The sequence below is a fragment of the Bombina bombina genome, chromosome 10 (genome assembly GCF_027579735.1).
Source record: "Bombina bombina isolate aBomBom1 chromosome 10, aBomBom1.pri, whole genome shotgun sequence".
NCBI lineage: Eukaryota > Metazoa > Chordata > Amphibia > Anura > Bombinatoridae > Bombina > Bombina bombina.
In genome coordinates, this window is record NC_069508.1 from 18,821,886 (window position 1) to 18,841,351 (window position 19,466).

At 34.4% G+C, this 19,466-nt stretch overlaps 1 protein-coding gene across 3 annotated transcripts in view; it reads left to right on the plus strand.

The window, feature by feature from the left end:
* KCNT2 (potassium sodium-activated channel subfamily T member 2) overlaps window positions 1-19,466 on the plus strand; it is a 701,340-nt gene that overhangs the window by 539,114 nt on the left and 142,760 nt on the right. For 2 of the 3 annotated variants that reach the window (XM_053693834.1, XM_053693835.1), the window contains exons 15-16: window positions 4,513-4,662; window positions 8,672-8,901. In XM_053693834.1, the coding sequence (XP_053549809.1) occupies window positions 4,513-4,662; window positions 8,672-8,901 (380 nt within the window). The remainder of the gene's footprint in view (window positions 1-4,512; window positions 4,663-8,671; window positions 8,902-19,466) is intronic. The other variant, XM_053693836.1, reaches the window with a different exon arrangement.

Below are 19,466 nucleotides of genomic sequence, written 5' to 3' on the forward strand. Positions count from 1 at the left end.
GTGATTTAGCATATGAGTATTATGTCCCTTTAGTATCAAGTGATTTAGCATATGAGTATTATGTCCCTTTAGTATCAAGTGATTTAGCATATGAGTATTATGTCCCTTTAGTATCAAGTGATTTAGCATATGAGTATTATGTCCCTTTAGTATCAAGTGATTTAGCATATGAGTATTATGTCCCTTTAACATCAAGTGATTTAGCATATGAGTATTATGCCCCTTTAGTATCAAGTGATTTAGCATATGAGTATTATGTCCCTTTAACATCAAGTGATTTAGCATATGAGTATTATGTCCCTTTAGTATCAAGTGATTTAGCATATGAGTATTATGTCCCTTTAGTATCAAGTGATTTAGCATATGAGTATTATGTCCCTTTAGTATCAAGTGATTTAGCATATGAGTATTATGTCCCTTTAGTATCAAGTGATTTAGCATATGAGTATTATGTCCCTTTAACATCAAGTGATTTAGCATATGAGTATTATGTCCCTTTAGTATCAAGTGATTTAGCATATGGGTATTATGTCCCTTTAGTATCAAGTGATTTAGCATATGAGTATTATGTCCCTTTAGTATCAAGTGATTTAGCATATGAGTATTATGTCCCTTTAGTATCAAGTGATTTAGCATATGAGTATTATGTCCCTTTAGTATCAAGTGATTTAGCATATGAGTATTATGTCCCTTTAGTATCAAGTGATTTAGCATATGAGTATTGTGTCCCTTTAGTATCAAGTGATTTAGCATATGAGTATTATGTCCCTTTAGTATCAAGTGATTTAGCGTATGAGTATTATGTCCCTTTAACATCAAATGATTTAGCATATGAGTGTTATGTCCCTTTAACATCAAGTGATTTAGCATATGAGTATTATGTCCCTTTAGTATCAAGTGATTTAGCATATGAGTGTTATGTCCCTTTAACATCAAGTGATTTAGCATATGAGTATTATGTCCCTTTAGTATCAAGTGATTTAGCATATGAGTGTTATGTCCCTTTAACATCAAGTGATTTAGCATATGAGTATTATGTCCCTTTAACATCAAGTGATTTAGCATATGAGTATTATGTCCCTTTAGTATCAAGTGATTTAGCATACGAGTATTATGTCCCTTTAGTATCAAGTGATTTAGCATATGAGTATTATGTCCCTTTAGTATCAAGTGATTTAGCATATGAGTATTATGTCCCTTTAATATCAAGTGATTTAGCATATGAGTATTATGTCCCTTTAGTATCAAGTGATTTAGCATATGAGTATTATGTCCCTTTAGTATCAAGTGATTTAGCATATGAGTATTATGTCCCTTTAATATCAAGTGATTTAGCATATGAGTATTATGTCCCTTTAGTATCAAGTGATTTAGCATATGAGTATTATGTCCCTTTAGTATCAAGTGATTTAGCATATGAGTATTATGTCCCTTTAGTATCAAGTGATTTAGCATATGAGTATTATGTCCCTTTAGTATCAAGTGATTTAGCATATGAGTATTATGTCCCTTTAAAGGGACAGTTTAGTCAAAATTAAACTCATGATTCAGATAGAGCAGCAATTTTAAGCAACTTTCTAATTTACTCCTATTATCATTTTTTCTTCATTCTCTTGTTATCTTTATTTGAAAAAGCTGGAATGTAAAGCTTAGGAGCCAGCCTATTTTTGGTTTATCACCTGGGTAACACTTTCTCATTGGTGTCTAAATGTAGCCACCAATCAGCAAGTGCTACACTGGTGCTAAACCAAAAATGGTCCGACTCCAACGCTTACATTAAAATAAAGATACCAAGAGAACAAATAATATTTGATAATACGAGTAAATTAGAAAGGTACTTAATAGCTGCACTATCTGAATCATGAACGTTTAATTTTGACTAAACTGTCCCTTTAATGATTCAGATAGAGCCTAGAATTTTATAACAACTTTCATTTTACTTCTGCACTGAGACAGCTGTGGTGTTTGATTGTTCTATGATTCCATTCCTGTTGGTACAATAAGAATCTCCATAAAAGTCTATGTAGTTGTGTTTAGATCACCACCAGATTACACCGTTTACAACAGCAATAGCATTGGAAATAAGACCTTGGTGTGGAGTTTGTTGGTAAAATGCTCCCTCTAGCGGTCCTAACGGATATTAAACAGAATAAAACATTATTTGGTCACATTTGTTTTGTTTCCTTGTTGTCACATGAGCCAAGAAATTGTACAAACACAAATGGTGATTATAAATAATAGTTTGTACTCTATATGAATGATACATATAAAAAGCACATTCCAACACAAATTTAGTGCAAAATGCAATCCTTATGCTGAATCTCCACTATCAATATTTGTCTAAATGAAGAAGTGATTTTACTGCAAATTAAATCATAATTATTTTCATGGACACAGTCTGATGGAGAAAATGTGAGATATATAAAGTTTCCCTAAGTTATGGTAGATAAGAGATTTGTTTGTATGCAAATACCACATTTATAGCTTTTTGTTACAGATTAATAATAATAATAATAATCTGCACCATCAGCCCATAACCTTTTCCACACCTTATCTGCACATAACACTTGGGTGCTACGTCTACTAACTTACCCAGTTAAAGGGACAACCCTCCTGATGCTAGATCCTCTTCACTGAACCCTCAGCATACATAGTAACATATATAAATGTACTTTTGTCTTTAGACAAATTAGTATTTGCCCAAATTTATTGTGTTTCAGTAAATCGTCCCTAAATCAAAGCACCCAAAAAAAATAATCAGTGAACGTTTGTTTTGTTCGTTCTTCATTAGGCTCCATACAAAGGGGCAGGAAAGGTTATTTAACCAGCTCCTTTAATTGCAATGATGTACAGGCATTTGTACAATGTCCCCTATCCAATCCATGGTATTACTAATGATTGTTGTTACGGACAGCCAGTCAGGCATTAAATGTTCCTTTTAATCATACGGGCTTGTCCAATCAAGCCTTAACTTAGCATAGGGAGGTGGGAGACTAGGGGAAGCTCAGCTATTTTCAATCATTTTGACTACAGGTGTAGTGCATTTGCGTTCTCCTGGCATGCTTCAGTCATTCACTATCTCTTTTGCTCCCCTCAAAGTATATTTTGCCAAATTGCCACTATGTTAGTAACTTGTTAATGCGACATATTTGCAAATGCGATATTTGCGCTCCAATTAGTAATACCAGTGCATGCAAATACCCGCTGGTATTACAAGTTTGCTGCAATTCAATAGCGATCTCGTGTTTGCATTGCAGGCAAGCATTGTACTCACGAGAGCACGCTTCCATAGACTCAAATGGGAGCCTCGTTAGGGGGTAAGGTATGCAGCGATGGCAGCAATTTTAAATATATATGTACAGTATGCGTTAATATGTGTATATAAACATATTAACACATTAATATGTATGTATACCAGCATATACATATATGTTTACAAGGAACACACAGTTCACCATAGACTGCAATGTAAAGGCACTTTTCAGTACCATTTTTTTTTTCTAGCACCTCACACTGCTACGTTTAACCCATAAAAACTACTCCGTGCAGTTGTTTTTTATTTAAAAAAAAATGCTACATTTAGAAAATGGGTCACATTTAGGATTTTTTAGTTAGTTTTTTTTATCTTGGGGGGGTTGGTTGGGTGGTGGGTTGTTTAACTTAGGGCAATGCCCTACAAAATGCCCTTTTAAGGGCTATTGGTTGTTTATTGTAGGTTAGGGGGTGTTTTTATTCTGGGGGCCTTTTTTATAGGGCTATTAGATTAAATGCAATTGTTTTTGATAATTTCGTTTATTATTTTTGTAAGCTTAGTGTTTTTTATTTTTCGTAATTTAGTGTTTATTATTTCTTGCAATTTTAGATTTTTTATTTTTTTTCGTAGTGTTTTTTTTTTTACATTTTTAATTTAGGTTTTTAATTGGTAGTATTTTTTTATTTTATTAAAATAGTTATGTTAGGTTAATTTATAGTTTAGTATTAGGTTTATTTTTATTTCACAGGTAAGTTTTTATTTATTTAACTTTTGTAATTTGAATTTAATGTTAGGAGGCTGTTAGGTTTAGGGGTTAATAGTTTAATTTAGTGTTTTATAATGTGGGGGGGTGGCGGTCTAGGGGTTAATAGGTTTAGTTTAGTAGTTATGATGTGGAGGCTGGAGGTTTAGGGGTTAATACTTTATTATAGTGTTGGCAATGTGGGGGGCCGGCGGTTTAGGGGTTAATAACTTGTATTAGTGTTGGCGATGTCGGGGAGCGGCAGTTTAGGGGTTAATATATGTAAAAAGTGTTGGCGATGTGGGTGGGCGGCAGATTAGGGATTAATAACTTTATTTAATTGTTGCAATGTTTTCTGTGTCCTATTACTGTCCCTTTAACCTCCCTAAAATGCCAAAAAAATAAACAACGTACAGCTTTTGATGTAAAAATGATGTTTAATATAGCAAACATATTTACCAGATCTGGTGCATCAAATTCATTTTACTTTGTTGTGTGCATTGTTTGCGCATTGCAGGGAGGGTCAGCAGTCCCCGGAGCAGTGGCAAAAGATGTACGGCCGATGTTCTGGCAATGAAATCTACCACATCAAGATGGAAGAGAGCATCTTCTTCGCTGAATACGAGGGGAAAAGCTTCACATACGCCTCTTTCCATGCTCATAAAAAGTACGTAGCAATTTCTGGTGCAGATTTTTATAAGATTAAAGGGGGATTATAGGTACATAAATCTACAGCTTTTTTATCCCACAGCACAAGCCCATTTTTTTTTCAGAGGGTACCGATGTCACTGCAGCATTGTAGGGAATCCAACAGCTTCCAAATAAAATTAGGACATTTTTGTTGAATTGAATGAGAAATATAGATACAAAGTATCATAACTTTTGATAAGAACCATAAAGCCCATAATTGCTTTTAAAGTGCATGTTTAATTAATAATAAGGCTAGGCTTATTTATATCCCAGGATTTGTTTGTATTCCTTAGTCTATTGACACTATTGAAAGTCTGTTTCATGAATTAACTACCCTTTTGGAAAATTATACCTGAACTTACCTGGCTGTAAGGAACATTATTTTATGTCACATACGCATCATATTGGTGCCACTGAATTATATTGTCTATTATAGATAAATATTATTAGAGAGAAAAACACATTGCAAATGCCCAGTATGCTTGTTGGATTCTGTAAATTAGTTGATGTCTTAAAATAACTTCTATGAAGACGTTATATTGATGACATCCTTTGTGAAATTGAAAGACGCACATCACAATTGTACTATTTTAAAAATGTTTAAATTATTTACCAATCTTAATTGCTCTGAAATGTATAAAAAGAAACATAGTTAAATTATCCCACATGTATGGAAGTAAATACATTTAGTGCAGGTAGAATATTAATTTCTTAGACAATGTGTTTGTAGTAATTCACAAAGTAGTGTTTCCTTAATTACAAAATGGCATTCTTTTATAGTTTCTGACTTTATTCATTTGACTCTTATAGCATCTGTATCACTGACTTGGGTTATATGTATGTCATAAACAGTAAATGACACAAAAAGCTCACACAGTTTAAATCTGTTCACCACAAAAATAAAAGAATAACAATTTAACCTAAAAACATAAATAGTAATAATTTATCAAAAAAGTTACCCGAGGAATATGAATCTGTTTACTTTTTTATATATCAAAATAATAACATACTACAATATAAAATATAATATAAATATATTTTACTTGTTATTGTCTTTTTTGTACAGAGAGTGCAGTCAGAGGGGTCAATTTATCAAGCTCCATATGGAGCATGATGCCTCGTGTTTCCGGCGAGCCTGAAGGCTGGCCGGAAACAGAAGTTATGAAGCAGCGGTCTGAAGACCGCTGCTCCATGACCTGTCTGTCTGTTCTGAGGCGACGGACAGACATCAACTCGATCGAATATGATCGGGTTGTATGACACCCCCTGCTAGCGGCTGATTGGCCACAAATCTGCAGGGGGCGGCATTGCACAAACAGTTCACAACAACTACTGGTGCATTTATCGATGTGCAGTGGACATGATACGCTACCTCATATCATGTCCTCTCGCACATTAATAAATTGACCCCTAAAACTTGGGGCCATAATACTTCTCTCTTATTCTTTTTAAAGGGACATTCTATTCAAAATTAAATTTCATGATTCAGATAGGGCATGCAATTGTTAACAACTTTCCAGTTTGCTTTTACTATCACATTTGCTTTGTTCTCTTGGTATTCTTTATTGAAAGCTAAACCTAGGTAAGCTCATATGCTAATTTATAAGCCCTTGTAATATAGATAATATTGTGATCACACCCGTGGAGTTATTTAGGAGTCAGCACTAATTGCCAAACATGCAAGTTTGTCAAAAGCACTGAAATAAGGAGGCAGTCTGCAGAGGCTTAGATACAATGTAATCACAGAGGTAAAAAGTATATTAATATAACTGAGATAAGGAGCAGTCTGCAGAGGCTTAGATACAGGGTAATCACAGAGGTAAAAAGTATATTAATATAACCGAGATAAGGAGCAGTCTGCAGAGGCTTAGATACAATGTAATCACAGAGGTAAAAAGTATATTAATATAACAGTGTTGGTCGTGCAAAACTGGGGAATGGGTAATAAAGGGATTATTTATCTTTTAAACACTAACAATTCTGGAGTAGACTGTCCCTTTAAGTAATACAAATACATATTCACCTCCTCAATTTACAACACATTAGACTTGTATTTCCTGCTTTTTGCTTATCCCTGGGTCAATCTAATACTTAAACACTAGATCTTCATTCAGATCCCTGGGTCAATCTAATACATAAACATTAGATCTTCATTCAGATCCCTGGGTCAATCTAATACATAAACACTAGATCTTCATTCAGATCCCTGGGTCAATCTAATACATAAACACTAGATCTTCATTCAGATCCCTGGGTCAATCTAATACATAAACACTAGATCTTCATTCAGATCCCTGGGTCAATCTAATACATAAACACTAGATCTTCATTCAGATCCCTGGGTCAATCTAATACATAAACACTAGATCTTCATTCAGATCCCTGGGTCAATCTAATACATAAACACTAGATCTTCATTCAGATCCCTGGGTCAATCTAATACATAAACACTAGATCTTCATTCAGATCCCTGGGTCAATCTAATACATAAACACTAGATCTTCATTCAGATGCAATATAGAACTTTCATTTTGTTAATGAGTTGTTCATTGGAAGTTTGTGCAAAATGATGTATTCTTGATTCAATTAAAGGACCACTAAATACATTACAGTTACATAATCCACAAATACATTATGAAAAAACAATGCACTAACACTTTAGCCCCCATTTATTAAATTCTGGAGGACAAGGTTCACGCATAGGAATCTTGTCCTCTTGCATTGTGGCTAACAAATGCTCATACAGCCATATCCCCTTGCTCTGGTACAACCAATCACATTAGAGCAGGGCTTGTCAATCATCTGTTCTGAATCTGATAGGGGGGATTTAACTCTGCAAGCCTTGAGGTGACAGAGAGATAAATTAGCAGAAATCTTAAGACCACAATTAATTATCTAGTGTTTCAGGCCTGCTTGTTCAAGCTTGAAACACTTGAATCTTAAATAGGCACTTACTGTGACTTTCAAATTAAGATTTTTAGGGATTTTTTTCTTGCAATTTCAAAGTTATTTCCATTTTCACTTCCCCTGTAACATGTGATAGAAATCAGCCAATCTCAAATGTGTGTGAATGTGTGTATATATATATATTGTAGAATAAAACACTCGCTGGTCTTCAGACATCAGTGAAAACTCTCATTTATTAAGTGACGTTTCGGGACCAAACAAAGTCCCTTCCTCTTAGTAAATTAGTGTCAGTTATATGTCCGTATAAGTCCTTAGATCAGACCCCATAGCCTGTAGCCCCTGTCAGTTACATGCCCATATAAGAGCTCAGATCAGACCCCATAGCTTGTAGCCCTTGTCAGTTATGTGCCCATATAAGAGCTCAGATCAGACCCCATAGCCTATAGCCCCTGTCAGTTACATGCCCATATAAGAGCTCAGATCAGACCCCATAGCCTGTAGCCCCTGTCAGTTACATGCCCATATAAGAGCTCAGATCAGACCCCATAGCCTGTAGCCCCTGTCAGTTACATGCCCATATAAGAGCTCAGATCAGACCCCGTAGCCTGTAGCCCCTGTCAGTTACATGCCCATATAAGAGCTCAGATCAAACCCCATAGCCTGTAGCCCCTGTCAGTTACATGCCCATATAAGAGCTCAGATCAGACCCCCATAGCCTGTAGCCCCTGTCAGTTATATGCCCATATAAGAGCTCAGATCAGACCCCATAGCCTGTAGCCCTTGTCTCGCACATGCTCAGTAGAAGCTGGAGCCTAAGAAAGTGTGCATATATCAAAATTGTGCACAGTTTAATAATGGAAGTCAGAATGTTACTTAAACCTGCAGGCTCTATCAGAATCCTGAAAGTTTAGTTTGGACTTTCATTTATTTGCTTTATGTGTAAAGATATTCTGTGGCCCCTCATCTGAAAATGTAGGAGACCTCTGGTCTGCTATATATTGTCAATTTTATGTATGCAAAGTAAAAGCATTGTCATATTTTGTCCTTATTTTATTTACAATGTTCTCATTCACCCTCAGATTTGGTGTTTGCCTGACCGGTGTAAGAAGAGAGGATAACAAGAATATTTTACTAAACCCAGGGCCACGATACATCATGAACTCCACAGACACCTGCTTCTATATCCACGTCACCAAGGAAGAGAACTCAGCGTTCAAAAAGCAGGAACAGCTTGAAAAGTTACGCAAATATAAATCATCCTATCATGGGCCGTCCCGGCTGCCAGTCCATAGTATAATCGCCAGTATGGGTGGGTATCAATAACTTAATGTTAACTCTTATCTATTGCATTAGTGTTCTTAAATAGACAAATAATTCCAATATTATTTTACAGCTATTAGGAAGTTTTTATTTAAATGAACTATTTTCTTTAACAAAGGAAGTTAAAAACATGTGTCTGCCTATTCCAATCCATTAGAAACGCTACACAAGGTGCTTTTTGTTGGGGTCTTAAAATACAGTCGCCTATAAAGTACAGATGTCTTGTGGTTTACCAGTGGCTGTGTGCGACTTAAACTCTCTACTTTACATTGTGGGAATTATGCATTACTGCTCTAGTGCATCAAAAATACACATTATTATTAAACATTATGGGCCAGATTACAAGTACAGCGCTAGAAATAAGCTTTTTGCACTCGTCGGGTTGCACTCGTTTTATAAGTTGAAAGTAAACTGTTTTTACACACACACACATGCATATATATATATATATATATATATATATATACACACATATATATTTATGTGTTCATATGTGTTTGTATGTTTGTAAATACATAAATTCACATATAAATACACATATATATATATATATATATATATATATATATATATATATATATATATATATATATATATATATATATATATTTAGAAATGTAATAGTCCTAATGTACATGGGTCATTTTTTGAAGTACAACGGTACAACCCTTTGCTTCCCCCCTCTTTTTTGCTCTCTCTCTCACCCCCTCCCTTTTGCACTCTCTTTCTCTCCCCCTCTCTTTTGCTCTCTCTTCCACTCTCTTTTGCTCTCTCCCCCCTCTATTTTGCTCTCTCTCCCTGTCTCTTTTGCTCTCTCTCTCACTATTCTGTTTTGCTCTCTCTATCTCTCCCACTCTCTTTTGCTCTATCTCTATCCCCCTCTCTTTTGCTCTCTCTCACCCCACTCTTTTGCTCTCTCTCTCCCCCCTCTCTTCTGCACTCTCTCTCTCCTTCCTCTCTTTTGCTCTCTCTCTCTCCCCCCCTCTCTTTTGCTCTCTCTCTCTCTCTCTCTCTCTCTCTCTCTCTCTCTCCCCCCCTCTCTTTTGCTCTCTCTCTCTCTCCCCCTCTCTTTTGCTCTCTCGCCCCTCTCTTTTGCTCTCTCTCCCCCTCTTTTGCTCTCTCTCCCCCTCTTTTGCTCAGCCCCCTCTCTTTTGCTCTCTCTCTCCTCCCTCTTTTGCTCTCTCTCTGTCACAACTACGATCACTCCTGCCGACCACGCCCATTGGCCTGCTCCCATCCGGCCACGTCCCTGCCGCGTCCACCCCCACTTCCGCCAGGCCTCGCTCGCTCGCTCACCGTTCTTGTGGTGGGCAGCAGATCAGTTGTGTTTGCCTAAGGCCAGGTGTGTTTGTCCTTGTGATGTCTCTACTACGCATGAAAGCTTCGGACAAACACACTTAGGGGCATATTTATCAAGCCCCGTACGGAGCTTGATGCCCTGTCTAAAGAACGCTGCTCCATGTCCTGTCCACCTGCTTTGAGGCCGCGGACAGAAATCGCCAGAAATCAAACTGATCGAATACAATCGGGTTGATTGACACCCCCTGCTAGCGGCCGATTGGCCGTGAATCTGCAGGGGGGTGGTATTGCACCAGCGGTTCACAAGAACTGCAGGTGCAATGATAAATGCCGACAGCGTATGCTGTCAGCATTTATCGATGTGCAGCGGACATGATCCGAAATATCGGATCATGTCCGCTCGCACAATCATAAATATACCCCTTGGCCTTTTATATTATAGGATATGTCTATGTCCTTTGTCTTATATATTTTAGCCCTTATAACTATTGTGTGCAATATTTGTTTTAATATCATTTTTGTTAGACAGTGTTATTATGACTATAAATGTACTTTTTAATTTATTTTATGTGTTTTGTGACACTTTTTCGTGAAACAGTTGACCAGAGCTCTGAAGTCACTGCAATTATTTTAAACTAGTGTCTGATACACACACAATACAATAAACTAGTGTCTGATACACACACAATACAATAAACTAGTGTCTGATACACACACACACAATACAATAAACTAGTGTCTGATACACACACAATACAATACAATAAACTAGTGTCTGATACACACACACACACACACAATACAATACAATAAACTAGTGTCTGATACACACACACACAATACAATAAACTAGTGTCTGATACACACACAATACAATAAACTAGTGTCTGATACACACACACACAATACAATAAACTAGTGTCTGATACACACACAATACAATAAACTAGTGTCTGATACACACACACACAATACAATAAACTAGTGTCTGATACACACACAATACAATACAATAAACTAGTGTCTGATACACACACACACACACACAATACAATACAATAAACTAGTGTCTGATACACACACAATACAATAAACTAGTGTCTGATACACACACAATACAATAAACTAGTGTCTGATACACACACAATACAATAAACTAGTGTCTGATACACACACAATACAATAAACTAGTGTCTGATACACACACAATACAATAAACTAGTGTCTGATACACACACAATACAATAATCTAGTGTCTGATACACACACAATACAATAAACTAGTGTCTGATACACACACAATACAATAATCTAGTGTCTGATACACACACACTACAATAAACTAGTGTCTGATACACACACAATACAATAAACTAGTATCTGATACACACACAATACAATAAACTAGTGTCTGATACACACACACACAATACAATAAACTAGTGTCTGATACACACACAATACAATAAACTAGTGTCTGATACACACACAATACAATAAACTAGTATCTGATACACACACAATACAATAATCTAGTGTCTGATACACACACAATACAATAAACTAGTGTCTGATACACACAATACAATAAACTAGTGTCTGATACACACACAATACAATAAACTAGTGTCTGATACACACAATACAATAAACTAGTGTCTGATACACACACAATACAATAAACTAGTTTCTGATACACACACAATACAATAAACTAGTGTCTGATAAACACACAATACAATAAACTAGTGTCTGATACACACACAATACAATAAACTAGTTTCTGATACACACACAATACAATAAACTAGTGTCTGATACACACACAATACAATAAACTAGTGTCTGATACACACACAATACAATAAACTAGTGTCTGATACACACACAATACAATAAACTAGTGTCTGATACACACACAATACAATAAACTAGTGTCTGATACATACACAATACAATAAATTAGTGTCTGATACACACACAATACAATAAACTAGTGTCTGATACACACACAATACAATAAACTAGTGTCTGATACACACACAATACAATAAACTAGTGTCTGATACACACACAATACAATAAACTAGTGTCTGATACACACAATACAATAAACTAGTGTCTGATACACACACAATACAATAAACTAGTGTCTGATACACACAATACAATAAACTAGTGTCTGATACACACACAATACAATAAATTAGTGTCTGATACACACACAATACAATAAACTAGTGTCTGATACACACACAATACAATAAATTAGTGTCTGATACACACACAATACAATAAACTAGTGTCTGATACACACATAATACAATAAATTAGTGTCTGATACACACACAATACAATAAACTAGTGTCTGATACACACACAATACAATAAACTAGTGTCTGATACACACACAATACAATAAACTAGTGTCTGATACACACATAATACAATAAATTAGTGTCTGATACACACACAATACAATAAACTAGTGTCTGATACACATACAATACAATAAATTAGTGTCTGATACACACACAATACAATAAACTAGTGTCTGATACACACATAATACAATAAACTAGTGTCTGATACACACAATACAATAAATTAGTGTCTGATACACACACAATACAATAAACTAGTGTCTGATACACGCACAATACAATAAACTAGTGTCTGATACACACAATACAATAAACTAGTGTCTGATACACACACAATACAATAAACTAGTGTCTGATACACACACAATACAATAATCTAGTGTCTGATACACACACAATACAATAAATTAGTGTCTGATACACACACAATACAATAAACTAGTGTCTGATACACACACAATACAATAAATTAGTGTCTGATACACACACAATACAATAAACTAGTGTCTGATACACACACAATACAATAAATTAGTATCTGATAAACACACAATACAATAAATTAGTGTCTGATACACACACAATACAATAAACTAGTGTCTGATACACACACAATACAATAAATTAGTGTCTGATACACACACAATACAATAAACTAGTGTCTGATACACACACAATACAATAAACTAGTGTCTGATACACACACAATACAATAAATTAGTGTCTGATACACACACAATACAATAAATTAGTGTCTGATACACACACAATACAATAAATTAGTATCTGATAAACACACAATACAATAAATTAGTGTCTGATACACACACAATACAATAAACTAGTGTCTGATACACACACAATACAATAAACTAGTTTCTGATACACACACAATACAATAAACTAGTTTCTGATACACACACAATACAATAAACTAGTGTCTGATACACACACACAATACAATAAATTAGTGTCTGATACACACACAATACAATAAACTAGTGTCTGATACACACACACAATACAATAAACTAGTTTCTGATACACACACAATACAATAAACTAGTGTCTGATACACACACAATACAATAAACTAGTGTCTGATACACACACACAATACAATAAACTAGTGTCTGATACACACACAATACAATAAACTAGTGTCTGATACACACACAATACAATAAACTAGTGTCTGATACACACACAATACAATAAACTAGTTTCTGATACACACACAATACAATAAACTAGTGTCTGATACACACACAATACAATAAACTAGTGTCTGATACACACACAATACAATAAACTAGTTTCTGATACACACACAATACAATAAACTAGTTTCTGATACACACACAATACAATAAATTAGTGTCTGATAAACACACAATACAATAAACTAGTGTCTGATACACACACACACAATACAATTAACTAGTGTCTGATACACACACAATACAATAAACTAGTGTCTGATACACACACAATACAATAAACTAATGTCTGATACACACACAATACAATAAACTAGTGTCTGATACACGCACAATACAATAAACTAGTGTCTGATACACGCACAATACAATAAACTAGTTTCTGATACACACACAATACAATAAACTAGTGTCTGATACACACACAATACAATAAACTAGTGTCTGATAAACACACAATACAATAAACTAGTGTCTGATACACACAATACAATAAACTAGTGTCTGATACACACACAATACAATAAACTAGTGTCTGATAAACACACACAATACAATAAACTAGTTTCTGATACACACACAATACAATAAACTAGTGTCTGATAAACACACACAATTCAATAAACTAGTGTCTGATACACGCACAATACAATAAACTAGTTTCTGATACACACACAATACAATAAACTAGTGTCTGATACACACACAATACAATAAATTAGTGTCTGATACACACACACACAATACAATAAACTAGTGTCTGATACACACAATACAATAAACTAGTGTCTGATACACACACACACAATACAATAAACTAGTGTCTGATACACACAATACAATAAACTAGTGTCTGATACACACACAATACAATAAATTAGTATCTGATAAACACACAATACAATAAACTAGTGTCTGATAAACACACAATACAATAAACTAGTGTCTGATACACACACAATACAATAAACTAGTGTCTGATACACACACAATACAATAAACTAGTGTCTGATACACACACAATACAATAAACTAGTGTCTGATAAACACACAATACAATAAACTAGTGTCTGATAAACACACAATACAATAAACTAGTGTCTGATACACACACAATACAATAAACTAGTGTCTGATACACACACAATACAATAAACTAGTGTCTGATACACACACACACAATACAATAAACTAGTGTCTGATACACACACAATACAATAAACTAGTGTCTGATACACACACACACAATACAATAAACTAGTGTCTGATACACACACAATACAATAAACTTGTGTCTGATACACACACACACAATACAATAAACTAGTGTCTGATACACACACAATACAATAAACTAGTGTCTGATACACACACACACAATACAATAAACTAGTGTCTGATACACACACAATACAATAAACTAGTGTCTGATACACACACACACAATACAATAAACTAGTGTCTGATACACACAGTACAATAAACTAGTGTCTGATACACACACACACAATACAATAAACTAGTGTCTGATACACACACAATACAATAAACTAGTGTCTGATACACACACAATACAATAAACTAGTGTCTGATACACACACAATACAATAAACTAGTGTCTGATACACACACACACAATACAATAAACTAGTGTCTGATACACACACAATACAATAAACTAGTGTCTGATACACACACACACAATACAATAAACTAGTGTCTGATACACACACACACAATACAATAAACTAGTGTCTGATACACACACAATACAATAAACTAGTGTCTGATACACACACACACAATACAATAAACTAGTGTCTGATACACACACAATACAATAAACTAGTGTCTGATACACACACACACAATACAATAAACTAGTGTCTGATACACACACAATACAATAAACTAGTGTCTGATACACACACACACAATACAATAAACTAGTGTCTGATACACACAGTACAATAAACTAGTGTCTGATACACACACACACAATACAATAAACTAGTGTCTGATACACACACAATACAATAAACTAGTGTCTGATACACACACAATACAATAAACTAGTGTCTGATACACACACAATACAATAAACTAGTGTCTGATACACACACAATACAATAAACTAGTGTCTGATACACACACACACAATACAATAAACTAGTGTCTGATACACACACACACAATACAATAAACTAGTGTCTGATACACACACAATACAATAAACTAGTGTCTGATACACACACAATACAATAAACTAGTGTCTGATACACACACACACAATACAATAAACTAGTGTCTGATACACACACAATACAATAAACTAGTGTCTGATACACACACAATACAATAAACTAGTGTCTGATACACACACACACAATACAATAAACTAGTGTCTGATACACACACAATACAATAAACTAGTGTCTGATACACACACAATACAATAAACTAGTGTCTGATACACACACACACAATACAATAAACTAGTGTCTGATACACACACAATACAATAAACTAGTTTCTGATACACACACAATACAATAAACTAGTGTCTGATACACACACAATACAATAAACTAGTGTCTGATACACACACAATACAATAAACTAGTGTCTGATACACACACAATACAATAAACTAGTTTCTGATACACACACAATACAATAAACTAGTGTCTGATACACACACAATACAATAAACTAGTTTCTGATACACACACACACAATACAATAAACTAGTGTCTGATACACACACAATACAATAAACTAGTTTCTGATACACACACACACAATACAATAAACTAATGTCTGATACACACACACACAATACAATAAACTAGTGTCTGATACACACACAATACAATAAACTAGTTTCTGATACACACACAATACAATAAATTAGTGTCTGATACACACACAATACAATAAACTAGTTTCTGATACACACACAATACAATAAACTAGTGTCTGATACACACACAATACAATAAATTAGTGTCTGATACACACACAATACAATAAACTAGTTTCTGATACACACACAATACAATAAACTAGTGTCTGATACACACACAATACAATAAACTAGTTTCTGATACACACACAATACAATAAACTAGTGTCTGATACACACACAATACAATAAACTAGTTTCTGATACACACAATACAATAAACTAGTGTCTGATAAACACACAATACAAAAACTAGTGTCTGATACACACACAATACAATAAACTAGTGTCTGATAAACACACAATACAAAAACTAGTGTCTGATACACACACAATACAATAAACTAGTTTCTGATACACACACAATACAATAAACTAGTGTCTGATACACACACAATACAATAAACTAGTTTCTGATACACAGACAATACAATAAAAGTCTGATACACGCACACACAATACAATAAACTAGTGTCTGATACACACACAATACAATAAACTAGTGTCTGATACACACAATACAAAAACTAGTGTCTGATACACACACAATACAATAAACTAGTGTCTGATACACACACAATACAATAAACTAGTGTCTGATACACACACACACAATACAATAAACTAGTGTCTGATACACACACAATACAATAAACTAGTGTCTAATACACACACAATACAATAATCTAGTGTCTGATACACACACACAATACAATAAACTAGTGTCTGATACACACACACACACACACACAATACAATAAACTAGTGTCTGATACACACACACACACAATACAATAAACTAGTGTCTGATACACACACACACAATACAATAAACTAGTGTCTGATACACACACAATACAATAAACTAGTGTCTGATACACACACAATACAATAAACTAGTGTCTGATACATACACAATACAATAAACTAGTGTCTAATACACACACAATACAATAATCTAGTGTCTGATATACACACACACACAATACAATAAACTAGTGTCTGATACACACACACACACACACAATACAATAAACTAGTGTCTGATACACACACACACAATACAATAAACTAGTGTCTGATACACACACAATACAATAAACTAGTGTCTGATACACACACAATACAATAAACTAGTGTCTGATACACACACAATACAATAAACTAGTGTCTGATACACACACACACAATACAATAAACTAGTGTCTGATACACACACACACACAATACAATAAACTAGTGTCTGATACACACACACAATACAATAAACTAGTGTCTGATACACACACACACACACAATACAATAAACTAGTGTCTGATACACACACACACACAATACAATAAACTAGTGTCTGATACACACACAATACAATAAACTAGTGTCTGATACACACACAATACAATAAATTAGTATCTGATAAACACACAATACAATAAACTAGTGTCTGATACACACACACACACAATACAATAAACTAGTGTCTGATACACACACAATACAATAAACTAGTGTCTGATACATACACAATACAATAAACTAGTGTCTAATACACACACAATACAATAATCTAGTGTCTGATATACACACACACACAATACAATAAACTAGTGTCTGATACACACACACACACACACACACACAATACAATAAACTAGTGTCTGATACACACACAATACAATAAACTAGTGTCTGATACACACACAATACAATAAACTAGTGTCTGATACACACAGAATACAATAAACTAGTGTCTGATACACACACAATAAAATAAACTAGTGTCTGATACACACACACACAATACAATAATCTAGTGTCTGATACACACATAATACAATAAACTAGTGTCTGATACACACACAATACAATAAACTAGTGTCTGATACACGCACAATACAATAAATTAGTGTCTGATACACACAATACAATAAATTAGTGTCTGATACACACACAATACAATAAGCTAGTGTCTGATACACACACAATACAATAAACTAGTGTCTGATACACACACAATACAATAAACTAGTGTCTGATACACACACAATACAATAAGCTAGTGTCTGATACACACACAATACAATAAACAAAACTAGTGTCTGATACACACACAATACAATAAACTAGTGTCTGATACACACACAATACAATAAACAAAACTAGTGTCTGATACACACACAATACAATAAACTAGTTTCTGATAGACACAATACAATAAGCTAGTGTCTGATACACACACAATACAATAAATTAGTATCTGATAAACACACAATACAATAAATTAGTGTCTGATACACACACACACAATACAATAAACTAGTGTCTGATACACACACAATACAATAAACTAGTGTCTGATACATACACAATACAATAAACTAGTGTCTGATACACACACACACAATACAATAAACTAGTGTCTGATACACACACAATACAATAAGCTAGTGTCTGATACACACACAATACAATAAACTAGTGTCTGATACACACACAATACAATAAACTAGTGTCTGATACACACACAATACAATAAGCTAGTGTCTGATACACACACAATACAATAAACAAAACTAGTGTCTGATACACACACAATACAATAAACTAGTGTCTGATACACACACAATACAATAAACAAAACTAGTGTCTGATACACACACAATACAATAAACTAGTTTCTGATAG